This window comes from Schistocerca serialis, chromosome 4 (assembly GCF_023864345.2).
Source record: "Schistocerca serialis cubense isolate TAMUIC-IGC-003099 chromosome 4, iqSchSeri2.2, whole genome shotgun sequence".
Taxonomy (NCBI): Eukaryota; Metazoa; Arthropoda; class Insecta; order Orthoptera; family Acrididae; genus Schistocerca; species Schistocerca serialis.
In genome coordinates this window covers 955,487,155-955,504,172 of record NC_064641.1, presented here as the reverse complement: position 1 = coordinate 955,504,172, position 17,018 = coordinate 955,487,155, and the positions used below count along the sequence as shown (strand labels likewise).

General features: G+C 41.2%; 1 protein-coding gene across 1 annotated transcript in view; it reads left to right on the top strand.

The window, feature by feature from the left end:
- Positions 1–17,018, top strand: part of LOC126474854 (collagen alpha-1(XVIII) chain-like) — a 513,154-nt gene that overhangs the window by 253,880 nt on the left and 242,256 nt on the right. The window contains exon 10 of the mRNA XM_050102334.1: positions 15,779–15,909. Coding sequence (XP_049958291.1) covers positions 15,779–15,909 — 131 coding nt within the window. The remainder of the gene's footprint in view (positions 1–15,778; positions 15,910–17,018) is intronic.

Here is a 17,018-nt window from a genome sequence, read left to right as displayed (position 1 = left end):
TGCGTATAGAAGCTCAAATTTACTGCACCTACCTTTTCCTTTGTTCGATAAATAGTGTGTACTTACTAATATTTTCTGTCCAATGTGAAAGTCACGGCGTGTACAAACCTGTTTTTGCTGTCTTCTCCGGCGCTCTGCGGCACGTTTGATGTTGTTCAGCGCAATGTCGATTATTTCGTGGTGTCGTAACCGACGAGATGTAGGAAAATTTACTAATTCTGTAATTTTGTTAGGTGGTTCAACATTTTTCAGTATAACAGACGGAGATAGCATAGTGGAATCATTTGGAATGGAATTAATTACATCTTGGAATGAGAATAAGTGTGTGTCCCAATCATTATGTCTTTTGTGGCAGTATATTCTACACAGTTTACCAATTTCTTTCATTAATTGTTCACAAGGGTTCGAAGAAGCATGGTACCTGGATATATAGATCGGAGAAATGTTTCTAGCTCGTAACATACGTGTCCATATAGCAGATCGAAATTGTGATCCATTGTCGGAAATTACTTTCAACACATGCCCTGCATGAAATAGAAAATGTTTTACAAATGCTTTCGAAACAGTTTTAGCAGTAGCTTTGCGTAACGGAGTGAAGGTAACAAATTTTGAAGTGAGTTCAACAGTGACAAAGATGTAGCAAAAACCTCTATTAGTTCTGGGAATCGGACCAAAAATGTCTACAGCGGCCATATGTCTCAATTTAACAGGTTCAATGGGATGTAATGGAGGAATACGAGGTGCGGCTAGAAAAAAACCGCACTGATGCTGGAAAAAACATTTATTTACAATTATTTACAATTTCATGTTATCTCCTTCAATGTACTCTCCTCCTCGGTCTCTACACCGCTCCATACGAATTTTCCACTGTTCATAGCAATGCTGCAGATCATTTTCGGTAAGTCCATACATTACTTCCGTCGCTTTTTCTTTTACTGCTTCAAACAGTCTCAAATTTAGTTCCTTTCAAAGCTGACTTGACTTTAGGGAAAAGAAAAAAGTCACAGGGGGCCAAATCAGGTGAGTAGGGTGGATGATCTAAGATGGGAATGTTGTGTTTTGCCAAAAACGTCTTCACTGACAAAGCACTGTGAGCTGGGGCATTGTCTTGGTGAAGCATCCATGACTTTTTTCTCCACAAATCGTTCCGTTTTCTCCGTACTCGCTCACGTAGGGTAGCCAGGACGCTGATGTAGTAACGCTGATTCACTGTTTGTCCCTCTGGTACCCAATCAATGTGGACAATCCCTTTGATGTCAAAAAAAACAATCATCATTGTCTTGAGTTTCGATTTTGACATTCGTGCTTTTTTTTTTTGTCGTGGAGAACCAGGAGTTTTCCAATGTATCGATTGGCGTTTAGTTTCGGGATCGTAAGTAAAAAACCACGATTCATCGCAAGTAATAACATTTTGTAAGAAGGTGGAATCACTTTCAATGTTTTCCAGGATGTCAGAACAAATCATTCTTCGGCGTTCCTTCTGTTCAATTGTGAGACACTTTGGAACCATTTTTGAACACACTTTGTTCATGTTGAAACTTTCATGAAGAATCTGCCTAACACTTTCCTTGTCAACTCCTGTTAACTCAGACACTGCTGTGATTGTTAAACGGCGATCTTGTCGAACAAGTTTACCGATTTTTTCAATGTTTGCATCAGTTTTTGCTGACAATGGTCTGCCAGTGCGAGTGTCATCACTGGTGTCTTCGCGGCCATCTTTAAATCGTTTAAACCACTCAAACACTTGTGTTCGCGATAAACAATCATCGCCGTACACTTGTTGTAACATTACAAACGTTTCACTTGCAGATTTTCCTAGTTTGAAACAAAATTTGATGTTAACACGCTGTTCTTTCTGTACACTCAACATTTTCCGACGCACAGACAAAACGTCAACTACTTAAAACAGACGCCACGGGCAGACTGAGTGCAGGAGGCAGATGAAACTCGAGCAGTAGGCGGAGCGAGAGTCACGTGACAGGCCACGCGACTTTCAGCCTTATTGCATTCGTTTTATTGTTTCACCAGTACTAGTCCGGTTTTTTTCTAGCCACACCTCGTATGTGAAGTTGTGTCTGACTTAGCTTTCTGGCAGATTTTGCATGACGGTAAAACTCGTCGTATACTTTTCTCCATGTTGGTAAAATAACAGTTCTGTCTCAGTATAAGAAAACATTTTCTAGCTCCGTAATGTGCGTAACTTAAATGAGTATACCAGATTAATTTGTTAACCAGTTCGTCAGGAATGCATAATAACCAATTGTTGCTGTCAGGATCAGAGCGGCGAAACAGAATGTCATTGCGTACAGTGTAATGGTTTCTAATCGTAACATTATTCCTATCTTGCCAGAGGTGTTTAATCTCTTTCCATACGTTGTCTTTACTCTGCTCTTGTGCTATGTCCTGTAATGATGACGAAATAAAATTTTCGAATGCAACTTGTTGAATGGACATCACGCTGAAATTTGCTTTACAGAAGTTGGTTGCGATGTCTTGCTGATTGTTGCTGAGAGAACGAGATAGTGCGTCTGCTACAACATTTTGTGTGCCGGGAATGTGAACTATTGTAAAATTAAATTCCTGCAAGTAAAGTTTCCATCTGCTTAATCTGTCGTGAGCGAATTTAGCTGAAAGTAAAAATTGTTTCGCTCTGTGGTCTGTGTATACAGTGGTATGTCTGCCATAAAGAAAGTGCCGAAATCTCGTAAAAGCCCAAACAACACATAATGTTTCCAGTTCTGTAACAGAATAATTTCGTTCAGCAGGTGACAGAATGCGACTTGCAAATGCGATGTTTTTAATTACTGTTGAGCCATCTTCTTCAATTTCCTGAAAAATATGTACGCCTAAAGCGGTGTTGGAACTGTCGGTGGCAATGGAAAAATTTTTGGTAAGATTTGGGTGCGATAAAAGTGGTGCATTTAACAAAGCATCTTTCAGTTTCATAAATTCAGAATGTGCTTGCTTATCCCAGGACCAAATAGTGTTTTTACCTGTCAATTGGCATAATCTAGGTGTGTCTAAAGCAGAGTCATGAATAAATTTACGAAAAAAGTTAATTAAACCCAAAAAACTGCGTAGTTGTTTTTTCGTCGTAGGAACGGTAATGTCACGTAAAGCTTGAAGTTTTTCTGGGTCAGGCGCAATGCCTTCTGCTGAAATTACATGTCCAAGAAATTTTATAGAAGTTTTGCCAAAATGCGATTTACTGAGATTAACTGTGAGTCCTTGAGCATGAAAAGTTTGCAACAGTTGTTCTAGAATCAGATTGTGTTCAGAGCAGTTAGCTTCTGCAATAAGAATGTCGTCTACGTACGTCGTGGTTCTGTCTTTAAGTTCTGTCGGAAGTATTGTGTTCAAACCGCGAATAAAGGCTGCTGAAGAATAGTTAAACCGAATGGTAATTAGCAAAATTGATAACAGTCGCCAAAACAGAGAAATGCTGTGTACTTTCTACAGTTCGGATGGAGCTGAATTTGCCAAAATTCCGATTTCAAATCTAATGTGGAATAAATAGCCGTACGATGAAATTTCTGTAGAAGTTCCTCTAATGTCTGTGGTCGATCTGTTTCATTAATAATTATGTCATTGATGTGACGTGAATCAAGTACGAGGCGAAGTGAGCCATCTTTTTTCTTAACAATATGTAGCGGGTTTATGTACGGACTAACTGCCGGTTCTATAATTCCTTGGTCGAGCATATCTTGCAACTCTTTTTTAACTTGTTCTCTGTGGATATATGGAATGGGATAATGCTTTGCTTTAAATGTGTCGTGCTGTTTGACTTGAAATTCATACATAAAACCGGACATAGTACCAGGAATGTTGTCGAAATGGAGCTTGCTGTAAAAGAATTTTGTGTAGTTGCGTGCGTTCGTCGTCTGTATTTGCACTGCTTTGTTTAATTTTATCAGAAATCATCTGCATTACGTCGTGGTCAGCTTCGTCTGGAGTGTTATAGTTATGTACGTACGTATCCGTGAACAATGTGGAATTACAGTCTATGCCACATGATACGGAAATGACCTCTGTACGATTAATTGTTTGTTCTTCCGCAGATAAAGAGTGCTGAAATTCTAAAGCCAGTTGTACATTTTCATCCTTTAGCATTAAATAGGAATTTTGAAAATCAATAACTGCGTCGTGTTGTACCAGAAAATTAGTACCTAAAATAACGTTTGTTGTCAATAAAGGAACAATCCAAAAATTTGAGTGAAATGTGTGACCTGCAATACAAAATGATAAATGTGTCTGTAATTTAACGTCTACTCCTTTACTCGATACTGCTCCTGTTACTTTCGTTTTGCCTAATGGTAATGTAGGATAGGTATTCTCTTTATTACACTCGTTGAAAGTTTCTTCATTTATTACAGACATAGGTGATGCGGAATCGATTGCTACTGAAAATTTCGATGATCCTATTTTAATTTCGATGACAGGGTGTGAAATGGTTTTTTGAACAACTGGTCTTTCCTGTAAAAGAGTGTCTCGGATGTCGTCAAAAGTAATAACATTTTCGCCAACAACATTCTGCGTGTCTAAAGTAGTGCTTGTGTTACTGGAAGATGCGACCTGTACAGTATCTAGTCAAATTCTATCTGACGTATTATTATTGTCAAGACGATTCTGTAGCATTTCGACTATTTGAACTGTTCTATTATTTCTTCCAGACGTATTACGCTCTGGATGATATCTACTGTCTGCTTCATTCATGAGAATATGTTGTTGATCATTTTGCTGCTGGTAAGACCGACTGTTATTAAATGTATGTTGGTAATTATGCTCATCATTTTTACGTCTGTCGTGATAGTCATTTGTATACGGTGCATTGCGATAGGAATTGAAATACTGTGTTTTCTGTACGTAGTTGTTTCTTTGCTGCCGTGCGTTACTATTTGTTGTACCCTGGACTATACGTGCACGCGGTGAAACATTAAAGCTTGGTTGACCTTGTGCATTACATTGTTGGTTAGCTATGCTAACCGGCTGGCTTTCATGCTGTTGTGGTGAAAAACCTCTATTGTTACTAAAATGTGGTTGCGACTGCTGAAAATTTTGTACATACTGATGATTACAATTTTATCTGTTATTAAAATTACGGCGGTAAATCTGGAGTGCCTAATGAAAATTGTCACTTACGGTAAAAATTTGTCTTATCGGGTTTTTTATTACATTTTCTTAATCCTAGATAGAGCAATAGTTAAAGAGCTGTTTTGATAGATATAAAGGATAGTAGAAGAAAAGGCAGTAGTGCAGAAAACTAAAGATGAAACAGCACTACTACAGCTCGGGGCCCTATGCACGCTACGGCACATATTCATTAAAGCGTAATGAATTCCCTGAGGTCTATTACGCGCTGCAAATAAATTTTAGCTTTTGCGTTGTAGGCAATGACGGTAAAAATCAAAACAAAAATTGCTGTATTCTTGCTAATTCCAATTTCTGCATTATAGGCAATGCTGATGAAAATACAATAGCAAATTGTCGTATCCAGTTTAAAGTTAGTTTCTGCATTACAGGTAATAGCGGTGAAAATGCAAAAATAAATTGTCGTATACAGTTCAAATCGTGTATCTGTGCTCTATCATTATTAAGTTCCTTAGATTTTCTTACAGATAAAAATTGCTCGTAATCTACGTTATCGTCTCTGAATTTGTGAACACGTTCAGGTTTGTGTGAGAATCTGTTTGTCTGTGTCATTTCGGATTTCAAGTTGCGTAACTTTTCAGATTTTAAGTCGCGTAGCTTTTCGGATTTTAAGTCGCGTAGTCTCTGTAAATTGCTCAAATTATACGCGCTGCGTGAGTCTGACAAATGTTCGCAAAGCGGCGTCTGCTGTGATGTGTTAAACCCTGAAATATTTTTTATCTCTGTTGCCTCTTGCTGTAAACTTGACAATTTTCTACGTAAGGTGTTATTAGATGAATCGATCTCATTGATTGTCTGTTGTAGATTTTGAAATTCAGAAGTTTGATTAAATGAAACCGGTGAGGTATCGTCTGATTTGCTGTCATTATTACTTTCAATAACGTCAATACGACTGGCCAATTCATCATATTTTTCAGTCAGTATTTTTACCTGATCATCGGTTTTAGTGTCACAAGCATTAATTTGTTTTTGAATTTTACGTGTGGTTTCGTTCAATTTTTTAACGTCTGCTTTAATGATATTGGAATCCTGTGTTAGTTCTAATTGTTCGAGTCTGTCGGTCACTGTTTGAATATCTACTGTGTGTGTATCTGTTTTTGATTTAAGATAAGAAATTTCATCACGTAATTCGGTGTTCAACTTTTCGATGGTGTTAACTTTGTCCGATACTGTAGCAATATTGTTGTCTACGTATGTTTTTGCCTTCGCAAACATTTTACGTTTATCTTCTTGTCTCTGTGCAGTGATTGTTTCCATGACTTGACGTTTTACTTTATTTTGATCCTGTATAAATTTGCGGAAACGCGTATCACTGTTTTGTAGGTGAAGATTAAAACGTTCGTCAATTTGAGTGTTCTGTTGGTCGAATTTCGCATCTATTTTTGCATTCATTGTGCGCGAGAGTTCTGCTGTCATTAATTTAAACTCGTCGCGTAATTGTGTTGCCTTTTCAGAGCATTGTTTACCGACTGCGCTAATTTCCTCTCTAAGTGTTTCTGTTGTAGCTGTTTGCATATCCCTTAATTCTTGAGCAACAGATCTAATTTCTTCGCTACTTTTTCTTGAACAAGCCTCAATTTCCTCGCGTAACTGTTTCTTGGTATCATGACACTGCGCGGCAACGTCTCTAATTTGTTCACTAAACCGTCTGGAATTGTTGTCTAATTTTTCATTTAACTGTCTGGAATTGTTGTCTAATTTTTCATTAAAGTATTGTTTGAGTTTTTCGTTATCTTGTTTGTTATCTTCTTTAAATTGCTTGAAATTTTCACTAAATTGTTGTTGTGGCAACCTTGCCATAATTTGTTCAAAGTCAATATTACCGGCTCTATTCTCTGTGCTGCTTGATGACGTACCTGCAATTGTCACGTTTTGTGTGACCATTTGGTCATTCTGTGATTCACCAAAAAGTTTGCCCATCGGATGCGCACTTTTAGTCACTACCTCCGAATTAAATGAATCCGTCGTACTTTCAGTACACTGTTCATTTTCATTAGAAAAATTTGTCTGTTCGTCACGTGAATTTTCCAAACCGGTTGTGTTAAGCTGGGCAGTGCTCATTGCAACAGAACGCCCCGCGTCATCAATTGTCGTCAAATTAACGGAGGAGACAATTGAGTTCGTTTGTTCATCATTAAGATAAAAAATCATCATTAGTGGTTGGAACGCACTGATTGTCAGTGAACAGAGGATTGTCATCATTACATTGCGTGTCACAATTACTATCGGTCAAGTTGTTTAATTCGGTTATTTCACTTATTATACTTCGCGATGCACTATTCACAGTCTTTCGCGGCATTTTTACAATAGTCACAATTATTCACAAATGAAATAAGCACAATGCAAAATCCAACAAATACAAATACAACAAAGAGCAACGAATTGCCGATGATCTGAGGAAAGAAAGTCACAAAATTAGTAAAAGCGTTGCGCCAAATCCTAATTATATTTAAGTATATAAGAGCAGATATCTGACTGTTTCTTAGAAGATTCACAAAGAAATACGATCCTGGACCGGATGTCGCCAAGTGTAACCTCCCCGTGAAAATATGAAAGTCAAGAGAACTGAATATAATTGCAAATAGTGCCAAATGTTAGCTTCCCACAGTAATAAAACTCAATGATAATAAAAATGTGCAAAAATGTTAAGTCCCCACAAAATTAACGTTATGGTGAACCTGATAAATTTTATAAGGACAGCTGCGCTGACCTTAGGCCCTGTGCAATAATTAATCTGATAAATTGATTCTGGGAGGAAAAGCATAGGAAATATTGTTTCAATTGGAATGATTCTTTTCTTAAAAACGATTGCTTTGAAAACAAAATTATTATTGGGGCATTTCTTGAACAAATTAATTACAATTAACATACATTACATTATCAGATGTGCGCAATGCTGCTTCATTACCTTATTTAACAATATACCTCGTCCCGAACCTTGACCAGAGATGTGAAGGGCGCAAGCCGCCGACCCATGCCGACGCCCGCTCAGTACTACCGTCGGTTGACTACTTCCCCTCGCGACTCGCTACACACATCATCCTACTCGCAACTGAACTCTCGCGCAGTCAAGCGCAGACTAGACACGATAAATAACTCTCTGGTCAGAGATTCTGTCATGCCTCGCCATCGCTGGTACTGTTTCAACGTCCCATATTACTCGTTTTCACACCTGTCTGGATTCTATTGTTTACAAACCCTCGTCCACATACACTGGCACGGCGGTAGCTGAGCCGGCGGTCAATTTGAACACAACCTGTGATAGCCAGTTGTCTCGTTACTGGTCAGAATCCACATAGCTCGCGTACACACTTGTGCTGTTCCTTAGTGTGTGCTACCAAAGTTATTATACAAGCGTCAATGATCGAACTTTTCAAAATGCGGTCTGGTAAACGATTCGCACTAGAATCCTGCAACAAACTCACTGGCCTTCCAATTTACCATGTTTTTAATTTGTTAGTGCCAATAGTCATTGTTCCATTTAAAAAAGTGTATGTTTGCACAAAAGATACAATTTCTAAGTATTATTACAGTCTGTTAATTGGCTAACGATACGAGACCCTAACTAACAATCCATTTTGTGAAAACCGCACATCAATAGCATTTTCAGTTTCCACAACATTTACAGTGCAAGTGATTCATCCCATATAGGAACATGTGTAACGAACAGGATTATTGGGAGAGGATACGTGTGAGAGAGGATGATAACGAAATGAGAGAGAAATCTGGTGGCGTACTTAATGCGTTTTAACATTTTCTGTATGTCGAATGGTGATAGTATGGCACTGAAAAATGGAAATGAGCGTTTGGCGTCGTTGGCCGGGAGGCCCATTACGAGGCAGGTCCGGCCCCCTTGGTGTAGGTCTTATTACATTCGACGCCACATTGGGAGACCTGCGCACCGGATGGGGATGAAATGATGATGAAGACAACACAACACCCAGTCCCTGAGCGGAGAAAATCCCCGACCCATCCGGGAATCGAACCCGGGCCTGGTGGACGGCAATTCATCATGCTGACCACTCAGCCATCGAGGCGGACAGAGTATGGTATTAGGGATGGGCTGTGTTCGCGCTCGAGAAACGCGCGACGCGAAGGCAATTTCTCGAGAATTTCTCGGGTACGCTCGAGAAGTTGACAGTGCTGCGCTCTCTGAGAAATTGCGCAAACCTTCGGTACACGAAGCACTGAGCCGCAGCGGTCGTACTCGTGGTACGTACGTGCTCGGAAAACTTTCAAATTCTATGATTGATATCAACTGTACTACCGTTATAAATGTTTACTGAAGTATTAGTGTATGTCTCATAAGTCAAAAATCATAAAATCCTTGTTTAAAACAAAGCACAGAATTCGCATAAAACAGAAGCTTTATTCTTACAAAATAAATTACCTTGTACATTCTGCATGTATGCATGCATGCTTAAACGCGAAAGAGAAGTGCTATAGCCTTTTATATACAGAAACTGCGTACATGCGTTTACATACTGAAGAAAGAAAGGAAACAAAATTTGTTCAGCACAAGGCATTTTTACATTGCATTGCTACACTGCCGTCGATTTTTATTTAGAAATATGATTTTATTAACCAGTTGGCCATTTAGTCTGCTTCTTTGTTTGTTTACAAGTAGTCATGTTTTCTAAAATATTCTTTCACTGGGAACAGAAGTTGCAGGTATTGCAAGATATTTTTTTTTGCCGCGACAGCTAGACCTGGGTAACTGTTTTCATTTTTTTTTCAGTAGTGTAAAGGATTATCCGTGCGTTGTAGGTACGGTTCTTCCAAATACCGTTGTACCTGCAGGTCTATGCTATCACAACCGCTTTTCATTAGGTTTTTATTGGAAACCTCCTCATCGAAAGAAGCCCATAAGGAACTACTGGCGTTTTGTACGACATGGTAGTCGTGGCTATTGTCGTTAGCAGCCGAATGAGTAGATCGTACGGTCTCTATCACGTTTGTGCACTCTGCAATTAGGCTTGCAACGGCATGTTTTGAATGAATGGGATTCGTAAATGGTAACGTTTTGAATCTTGGGTCGAGAACTGTGGCAACGGCATGTACTTTGTTTGTTTCTATTAATCCTAGCCGGGCTATTAGCGAGTTGTGCAGATGTTGCTGTAGCTCTTGCGCCGTCGTGGTAGCCCACTTCCCATTGCATACGGTTATGATTAGCTGTCTGATTATTGGAATAGCTTTCGAAAGAGAGGTGTAGTTTTCAGTTGAGATTTCACTTGTTGCCACTTCAAATGGCTCTAGTACACATAAACATTCGCTCAAAATTCGCCACTCGTCAGCTGTGAGGTTCTCTACACCTGAATACAAAGTTGATAAACAGGCTACAATGCATTCCTTTTGCTCCACTAGGCGTTGTGGCATATAAAACGTACTGTTCCATCGGGTTTCGGTTTCCTGAATCAATTTATGAACAGGATTTTTCATTAGATACTGGATCTCATGGAGTTTTTCATTAGCATTGCAACTTGTTTTAAAATAGCTAACATTTTTTTTTACCTTTTCCCGCATTATGCAGAGCTCACTGTTGCTGTTCAAAGAACTTTTCACAACTAAATTGATAGTGTGTGCTAAACAAGGCACATGTTGCATATCTATGTTGCCACTGTGAATAAGTTGTACGGCCTGCGTCATGTTACTGGCGTTGTCAGTTGTGATGCTTACAACTTTGTTTTCACTGTTCCATTTTGAAATCACGTTATCTAACGCCTCACTAATATTTAGAGCTGTATGCTTTTCCGAGAAACGGAATGTCACGAGAGCTAAAGCTTTCAGGCACCAATTAGTGTTAATGAAATGACCAGTTACAGCAATATATGCCTCACTGTTGAGTGAGGTCCAAATATCGGTCGTTAAAGAAACGCAAGTAGAGTCTTCCACGGCCAAGTTTACAGCCTCTTTCTGTTTATGGTAATAGTCCTCTATCATGAAGCGCAACTTTTTTCGATTTGGTATCGAGTACTGTGGGTCCAACAGTGAAACAAAACGTCGAAAACCAGTGTCCTCGACGATTGAAAGCGGTTGAAAAATGGTTCTGAGCACTATGGGATCATAGGTCATCAGTCCCCTCGAACTTAGAACTACTTAAAGCTAACTAACCTAAGGACACCACACACATCCATGCCCGAGTCAGGATTCGAACCTGCGACCGTAGCGGTCGCACGGTTCCAGACTGAAGCGCCTAGAAGCGCTTGGCCACATCGGCCGGCGAAAGCGGTTGAAAATCGTCTGTCATCATGGCCACTAGAGCTTCATCTAGCTGTTGTTGCCGTTTACTTCCCTCTATGAAGAGAAACGTAAGATTTTGATCATTGCACCTGCGAGGGGATACGTTATGCGCGACAACTAGTCCAATAAAATTATATATCGCATCGTGCAAAAGCTAGGGTAGTATAGGTTTGCTTTTGGGTTATGTTGTGGATTATCGAAGTACGATTAAAAAATCAATTTTTTTATGCGTGGCGGACCACTTCGGACACTATCCGAACTTTTGCATGGAATTCACCTTTTGTACCACAAGTACCTGGATATTTTGTCTGTCTCGCACTATTGGGAGAATGAGCCTCTGTATCGACGAAAGTCGCTTTTTGATTGCTCAATAAATTGTGCAGTTTAAGATGTCGAATCAAGCCCGTTGTATTTTTTGATACATTACGGAGATTTTTGCGACAAATGTTGCAAGTAACGTTATCTCCATCCTCCATAAAGTATTGCCAGCACCATGACGTTCGTTTTCGAGTGTGCATATTGATTTGAATAACAACTTTACTAGAATGAAACCTGAGACATACTAGTTACGAGCACAGCGAGCGTGTTTGTCTAGCAGTGGCATTCATTTCATAAAACAACAGCGGAGCGGAGTATGTTGTCGCAGCCAACTGGCGCGCAGCGGCACACGCCGCCGAGCCATTTCTCGTGAGCTTCTCGAGAATTGCTTGAGAACTAGAGGCTCGAGAAATTCTCGGTGCGCTCGCCTCGCCTCGCCTCGCCACCCCATCACTGTATGGTATTAGTGACCGGGAGATTCCGTCTACAACTGTTCGGCTGTCTCGTGCAGTTGACGCTACATCGTGAAGATGAAATGAAACGGAGAGAACACGAACACCCAGTTGCAGAGTGATGATAATCTCCGATGCGGCCAGAAATCGAACCCTGCGCCTCGCGACGCTAACCTTTAGAACACGAGCTGTTGCCAACGGCGCTTCTTATGCATTTACTGAGTCAAGATTCACCGTGACATCTCACTAATATGGCTTTCTGCCATGAAATTTCTTCAGTAATCAGCAGTAGCCCTGAATCTGAAACTGTGATTATAGATGTATATTGACTACTAGTATTAGCTATTGTGAAGAATATCACTGAATAAAATAAAATATAGCTTAACGGTTGGAGGTAATGTCAGGTTAAAATTACATGTTAAGAGTGCCATGCGGCACACTTTCAGCAGTGATTGATGTAACGTCATCGTCACACAAAAACTTCCAATCAAGTGAGACTGTACGATTAATTTCGTTGGGCTTCCTGGTATATCGCGACGTGCTTACTGAAGGGTAGAACGATGCCAGAGCAGAAAATTTTTTTTTGAGTGTACGAGATAACATGTTAGATGTGGCTACAGGTGTGCAGCAGAGTGGAGCAGTAAATGGTGTGGGCTTCAGCACAGCTCCCAGACAGTGGGGAGGACTGAAGCATTCGCTGCATAGCGTGGTATGCCTGCATTCGCGTTTACGTTGTTGTTGTACATAGGCAGATCCGAGCGTGACGATTGTTGCCCTTGTTGTTGGAGCTGTAGAGAGTAGACCATGTATGTATATATGTATTGGACCGGAGACCTAGAAAAGACCTAGAAGCTTCGACCCGCCGCAGCCCTCAGTGGTTCACAACCCCACAACAGGCCACAGCAGTCCACCCACCCACCGCCGCCCCACATCGAACCCAGGTTTATTGTGGGGTTCGGCCCCCAGTGGATCCACTGGGAACTTATCATACTAGACGAGTATAGCCCCAAATGTTTGCGTGGTAGAATAATTATGGTGTACGCGTGCTTGAAAACGGTGTTTGCGCAGCAGTCGCTGACACAGTGTAACTGAGTCGGAATAAGGGGAAGCAGCCCGCATTCGACGAGGTAGATGGAAAACCGCCTGAAAAACCATCCACAGGCTGGCCGGCCCACCGGACCTCGACACTAATCCGCCGGGTGGATTCGTGCCGGGGACCGGCACGCTTTCTTGCTGGGGAAGCAGCGCGTTAGACCGCGCGACTAGCCGGGCAGGCTTAGATTGTAGACCACACTCTAATGCAGATCAGGATTGAACAGGTTCTTGCGTTGGTGTGTCGCACGAGTGTCGATATTTCTGCAGGGCCGCTTACTCTAGTAGATGGGTTGGCTGTGATAAGATTGTGATATGAAAAACATCAGAAGCATTGATATGGAACGTGTTGCTAATTTTGTGTTCGCCTTTCACGCCTATGTCGGAAAGGCATCCAGGTCACGACATGCAGACCTTCTCCATTCGCAGCAGCGACGGTAGGTACCTTTCTGTCACTGCATCAGTATCGGCTTCCAATTGTGTACAGGAAACTTTTGCAATACGACGCAACAATAAAGTTACTGCTTTCTGAGAATACTGTATACTTGCACTGTAGCCGTTGTGCAAAGTCTGTGGGCGCAGTCGTTCACAGGCAGCATTAGTTTGAAGTGCTTCCTGTGGCATAGTGGTTACGAAGTGAGATTCTGGCAGTTTTGCGATACAACTTCGCGCGTGGTTTAAACATAGACCAGTGCTTTGAAGAAATGACTCTTGCGCTCAGTGATGTATGTCCACATCGTACAACACGCTGAGAGGACGAGAAAGCTACGATCATGAGTTACGGAGGAAAACATTGATACTGGGAGGAAAATGCTAGACAAAGACAGGCGAGTGACCTATAAGCAGATAAGGGATACCTTAGGGCTAAAAGAACCAGCAATTAATTCGATTCTGTAGGGTCCTCTGCAAGTAAAGAAACTTTGTCGTCTCTGGGTGCTGCATAGACTGACGGAAGAGCAGATGATGAGACGTGGGGCTTTTTGCAGGGAGATGTTAAAGAAGTTTTCTAATGGACAATCTCAGTATGTCAATACCATAGTGACAGGTGACGAAACTTGGCTGTACATCATGACGTGCCGACCATGGCTCGAAATAAATTTTGGGTCTTTGAGGGTGACGACACACCCGTAGCTGTCAGAGAATCCCGATCAGTAAAGAACAAAAGACAATTTTTTTTTTTAAAATCGAGTGGAAGCATGGAGCTTGTAATTTTAGACACACAGAAGACAGTCACAGCTAAATGGTAGACCGAGCAGTGCCTTCCCAAAGTCATCCAACCTTTGAGGACCCTGTGACCGTAGTCAAGAACGGACAGTTGTTACCTCCATCACGACAACGCTCCAACTCACCGGGCCCAAACGTGTGCCAAATATTAGCGGGGTAGAGGACTGAAACTTCTTGAGCACACTCCTTACGGTCCAGTCCTTTCTCCTTGTCACTCTGCGCTGTTCCGGCGCCTCCAAATGAAGCTGAAGGAAGTGATGAGAATCTTCTGAGTGCCTGGGACAACGAGTGTGCCTTACTCCCTACAGAAACTTGGGAGAACGGGTTTAACGTATGATTTCAGAGCATGGAGAGGTGTATTCAATATGGCGGAAATTACTTGGAAACAATACAATAAATAAAGCTCTATTGCAAAATCTTCCTAGTACCCTTTGTATTTCATGATAGTCGGATCAGAATGTCGGAGATGGAGAGAAGACATGGAAACTGAAAGAGAAGTAAAGAGTGCGAATTTTTTGTCTTCACCATTTAAGATACATATCTAAACCACTTGCTGTTTTCCTGCAGTTTTTTCGAACCACAGCAGGACCGCTTACAGTCATATCTTGTGAAATTAAAGGTGCCTCTCCAATTAGTGCTTCATTCTTATTGTGTACGAAGATAGTCAAACGTAAAAATCCTTCTTTTATTTTATACGAGAGAGTAACGTGTGTATATCAAATTTAGTTATTATCTGTTTTCAGTTTCATTGTGTCTCGAAGATACTCAAATATGAAAGTCACTCTTTCACTTTACAGGAGACAGTAACGTGTGTTTATGACATTTCGTTACTATCTGTGATTGCGTTAACACTAATTTCCAAGCCTATGCTTGCCAATAATTGACGAAGTCTTGTTACATTCGAATTTTTTTCTACAATAAACATGTCGAAATTCCACTGCTGTAAGTATTGTACTTACGAGAATATTGTACGAAAATCTGAAATAATTTACGTTGCGATTTCCTCCACGCATCATTTTCTACAGGGTGACAAAACTAAAATATATTTCACGCAGCTTAAGATAGTCAACCAAACTTATATCAGGCGCAACAAGACCGAAGTATGTAAGCTGTGCTGCCTACTTAAAGCTGCGTGAAATATTTTGTAAGTCAGTTTTATTTTGCCCATCCTTTATCTGTAACAAGCTGTTGGAAGTGTGGTTCTGTAAACCAAGATATAGAACAAGGTCATTGCTGTATATTTTGTTGTAAGAACGTCGACGACACTCACTCGTGCACAACTAAGAGCGTTGGCGGTGTTCCAGTTTCAGGACAGAAGGGCGATCGAGGAGAGCCTGGACCAAAGGGCGCGCCTGGAGAGCCCGGTCCCAAAGGCGACAGGGGAGATCCTGGGCGACCTGGAGTTCCAGGGAAGGACGGCGGTCCAGGACCGCAGGTAAGTTCAGAGCAAACTCATCCTGCAAGCTAACAACCAGTTAAAATACTGTGGCTTCTTGACTCTGCGCATAGACATTTTTGTCAGCAACATGATCCAGACGTGACTGAGCTTCCAGAAATGGGAAACTACTTAATGGAAGTAGCTATTGCGTCAACAGGACGCGACCCATCCTCAGAGTTGTAGAACTTGTGCACTTGGGGCATCGTTTTGTGTTACTTAGAGTGATGGGCCAAAAAACTATGACTACCTGTTTAGTAGCGTGTTGGTCCACCTTTGGAATGCGATACAGGAGCGATTCTGCGTGTCATGGATTGATTCCGCTAATCCTTGGCGGGTTAGGTTCTTCCGCTGCTGATCCCCGTGTTCTACAACGTGTCCTGAACGGTGAGTTCCGAAACACCTTGTCCTGCATCAGCACTGTACCCTGTCATCTGATTTGCCACACAGCACAGTCTATACCGCTTTACAGAGCGGCCAAGCCTTCCACCTTCGCGTTCTGTGACATCCGCCACATTTACATCTGCTGGTGGTTTCACTGTCTTCCCACTTTTTGTCAGTTTACCACACACGGAAGGCAACAGATTTCGAAAGTCGATGACTATGGTTTTGTAGCTCATGACACTTTGGGACTCTGCATTTAAACCGTTACACACGTGCTGAACGTAGTATCTGAAATGTCTCCGATATCTTGGGAACTCAATTACTAAATTGTGGCAGTCGATAGTCACCTCATTTCCAATCACACTAAAGTCTCATCGTATTTCTTTCCGAGCTTTCTTCGTGGCAGCAGTTCTGTGTATCTAGTCCGGTGTTATGTATGGTCACGTGAAACAAGGTGTTTTGAGCGGGAGGCACTAAACTCACTACCTAGATACTCCTTCGTAATGTTTGCACAATTTTCCCATACTGCTGTGGTCACTTTCAGCACGCCTCTTCCGACTCCTCACCTTGCTATAGCATGGAAGCTAATGCCTCACATCGCTGATAATGACGAGATGACAATAGAACTTTAATGATTTACACCTTGATTGTAAACCTAACACCTAACAATTGACTGACATGTGCAATCAATCTGATTTCTTCTGTGGTTTTTGTTGTGTTATTAA